Raw genomic sequence first — 4,073 nt, forward strand, 5'->3', positions numbered from 1 at the left:
TTTGAACCTTTGCACCCTGAGCACTGTTCCCAAGTCTAATAAACTCTCATTGCTGTTTAATGATAACATGATGATTATCATGTTTCAATTTTTAAAGAAAAGGATGTTTGAGATTTTTTTCTAACCTTCTACAAAACCCCATGAAATATCTAGTAGACTTGCCTATACACGGTGCTAAAATATTAAATTAGATTCTTACCAGCTTAGAAAGATTCATATCTCTTAGCCCTCTCATAACAATACTTAATTCGCTTTCATTTGGCCTGGCCCTCTTTTGAGATCCAAGAGTCCTCAGTACTGAAAGGATATTCCTCAGACCAAAGTCATAATGGACCTACAGAGGGGAAAAAGGCTTATGCATCAGTAACAAGTTCTCTAGCTTTATTTCATCAGTATAGCAAACCTTACTTGCATATTGTATAGTATAGTTGCCCTGCCTGGAAAAGGTAGCTAAAATAGGAATTGCTGCTGTTGTTTAGGAATTATTCTATTAAAATAAATGAAGGATAATAAGGCTATTTTCAGGGAAGGCTGGGGAGGAGGTTATAAGGTTTTTTCTTTTCTAATTTATATTTAATTGACATCACCATTTATAATGCCATATAGAAATTGTTTTGTTGCTCTCTATAGCAGGATTCTAAAAAAATAATAGTTCCATTCCAGACTGGGTCTTTCCAACCGAGGCAGCTTAAAGCCAAGACCTCAGATCACAGCAGTGCTATGGGGAGAAGGGCAACTTAAATCAAACTTGAGACCTTCCTCCTGCAGTTTCCAATTTCCAACTACTTTCTTTAGCCCTAGATAATTCTTACAGAAAAATGACATCATCAGGTTAATTTTTACCTGGCTGCCACGTTTAGGCAGAGAACCTCATGCACTTGCAACTAGAAACTATCATTCTTTAACAATAAAACAAATGTGTGTATGTGACTACATACACATGAATTAACATGGCTATTTGTTCAAAAATTTTGTAGAGATATTTGTTTGAATTATATTTAAACTACTTCAATATTTTTTAAAAAACATAAAAGTGATGCTTCAAAAACAATCTGCACAAACCAAAACCTAAAGGGCTTTATTGTGTGAATATGAAGACAAAGAGGAAGGGAATACATAACACTACCTGCTTAGTGAGCTGCTCCTCGCAAAGCTTATAAAGAACAAAGAATTTCTGAGACAAGATCACATTATCAATAAATCCGTAGCTTGCAAGCTTAACTCTTATAATTATCTGAAATTCAATTTTTTTAGAAATTCCATTAGTTTTTCTGAAGATAGGTAAGCAAAGTAAAATACACTTTTTCTTTCCGTTCCGTCAGTAATTCTACCTGTCTATCTGGAACCATCATTGCAACAGTTCTAAACTGAATTTTGAGATTTTCTGGTAGTTCTTGACGTCCAGCATATCCAGGATTCTATATAAGAAAACATACTGCATTATTACTAACAACAGTCAAAATAACATCCTTTTTATTGTTCAATAAAAGTAAATTTATACATAAATACCTAGATCTGTTCAGAGTTAGAAATCTTGTCTACTAATGATTAAAATGTGAAGAAAAAACTTCAACCATAACTACAAATTTAGTAACCTATTCATAATTGCCAGAGTAATAACTGAATTTCTTTATCAAAACAAGCCAGCAATCAGAATTTTAAAATTTCATGGAATACAATCTAGTTGGTTGATTTCTTTTGGTGTATTCCCAATGTGAATAAAGTTTTCATTACCATTTTGCAGAAGAGGTAGGTTTTGTAACATATTAAAAATTCAGTGTTTAGCAAGAGCCAAAATTAAAAAAAAAAAAGGTTAACAAGCAGTTGACAGTGAAGAAATATTAGGATGCCCTTCTCTATTTCTTGTGTCTAAAAGGCTAGCCTTAAAATACAGAATCCCACTGAACGTTTAATAGTTTGTGAGTGAATCCTACCCACTGAAGTAAGAATCATACAAGAAATTCTCTTTTAGTGACAGAACTGATTTTAATAATGGCTCAAGAATACGCAGAGAATATTTTGTAATGACACAACTAAAATAACACAGTCAACAAAATTAAAACATGAAAACTTTACAACAGAATCATAGGAAAGAAAATTTTAATCACCCAGAAAGTTTGACTAATAGAAGATTTCTGGAAACTTGCTGCAAACATGAGGAATAACTCTGACATCAAACAGGTGACATTTAAGAAATTAGAAGCAGTCAAAAGATATTTATGACCTCCTCAGCTATTATCCTGCACTTGAACATGTAGATGAAGATTTTAATTTCCCATAAAGTCATCTTGGATTGCCATCTGCCTTGGCATTAGGAAACATAAATTATAAAATTCCCTGCCCGTGAGATTACAGGAATTAGTGCTATGAAGGCTCAGGAACCCTATGGCAACAAGACAAGATACTCTGAAAGTTAATATTCTAAATCCAGGAGTTTGTGTTTCTCCCTTGAGTAATGGTTGGTAACTGGTGTAAAATTATATGTACTGCCTTGCATATCTTTTTTTGCGCAGATTATCTATTCAGTTGTGGGACCTAACTTTGATCTATATATACTGCAAGTCTTTTTCACAAGTAGTCATTATAAGAAAGGGAACAATGTATCTCAGATACCACCCATAAAAACTTCATGATGTAAGCAGCACAGTTCTGTCATAATGCCCGCACTGATTCCAGGATTGACGCACAGAGCAGAATGGGCCCCATTGCCACCGAAGGCCAAAAGTTGACATCCAGCATTGTATTTACCAGTTTAGACATACCCTGTATCAACAAATAAAAGGATCTGATAATTTTTTTGCACAGGTTTTGAAAAGACCTGTTGTCACCACAGTACAAGGAGGGTGGTTTATTCCAGAATCATCATACTTGTCTTCTGTAAATCAGCTTGAAGAATTCTTTTTATATATCCATGTAAAGTACCCATTAGATAAGACATATGTCTTTGAAAAATGTCTTTCCTACATCTCCTGCTTTAAGTGAATGTGGTTTTTTTTTTTCCTACAGTATATTTCTCACTAATACTGTTAAAGCATTTCAAGCTAAGGTAGTAAGGCATATTAGTGTTTCAGTCCTCTCAGTGAGCACAGAGAATTCTGGAAGTTTGGTCAAACTCAGTCTACATAATGAATTGCGATACAGTAATGAAGGGACGTAATTATGAACCTTTTCAATAATCTTAAAGTAAAAATGAAGGCATGCAATTCATGAATAATCAGATTGATTATGCGTTCCAGTAGCTTAGTCTAATTCTATAGCAACAGCATCACAATTAATAAAATCGATTATTTTCACCTTGCCATTTAATTAACTTATATATAGTATAATTTGACACTTCTGTGGAATTATTACTACATTTACCATTGTTAGGAAAATGCCAAACTCTGGATTTAAATCTACACAGTCTCCATCAGAAAAAATGAACTGCTTTTTTCTTTCTTTTCTTGCTGTTAAAATAATATAGATTTGTTGTGCTGCTACTGACAAGACAGGCAACTCAATTCGGTTGAATTCATCAAAACATCCCCAAGATCCAGACTGTGCAAGACCTAAAACAGGGACAGAAGAATTTATTATCTGTTGATCTTGCATATTTGAGATATCTGAACTAGATGACTTTTCCTTCAAATAATTAAATAAGATTAGTTTTATTTATTGCTCTGTGGCCAAGGCCTATCTTCCTCCTACCCACCTGACTATTTCCATATCAATCTGAATTAATATTAGTTCATTTATACAAAATGCTTAAAAGTGAATCAAAATCAGAAAAAAACTTTTGATATCTTGGGGCATTTTGAGATATCTGAACTAGATGACTTTTCCTTCAAATAATTAAATAAGATTAGTTTTATTTATTGCTCTGTGGCCAAGGCCTATCTTCCTCCTACCCACCTGACTATTTCCATATCAATCTGAATTAATATTAGTTCATTTATACAAAATGCTTAAAAGTGAATCAAAATCAGAAAAAAACTTTTGATATCTTGGGGCATTTGGCAGATCTTTCTTCCAGATCTTTCTCAGAATGTAGCCTTTTATTGTAAAGCAGCAATTCACTTATTTGCAAAAAGCTG

The 4,073-nt window shown here is 33.4% G+C and overlaps 1 protein-coding gene across 1 annotated transcript in view; it reads right to left on the reverse strand.

Annotated features, from left to right (window-relative positions):
• The window catches only part of DNAH8 (dynein axonemal heavy chain 8), a 148,548-nt gene that overhangs the window by 80,215 nt on the left and 64,260 nt on the right, over positions 1-4,073 (reverse strand). The window contains 4 exon segments of the mRNA XM_009283806.1: positions 200-334; positions 1,127-1,234; positions 1,332-1,418; positions 3,361-3,548. Coding sequence (XP_009282081.1) covers positions 200-334; positions 1,127-1,234; positions 1,332-1,418; positions 3,361-3,548 — 518 coding nt within the window.

Source organism: Aptenodytes forsteri, unplaced genomic scaffold (assembly GCF_000699145.1).
Source record: "Aptenodytes forsteri isolate BGI_AS27 unplaced genomic scaffold, ASM69914v1 Scaffold309, whole genome shotgun sequence".
Classification (NCBI taxonomy): domain Eukaryota; kingdom Metazoa; phylum Chordata; class Aves; order Sphenisciformes; family Spheniscidae; genus Aptenodytes; species Aptenodytes forsteri.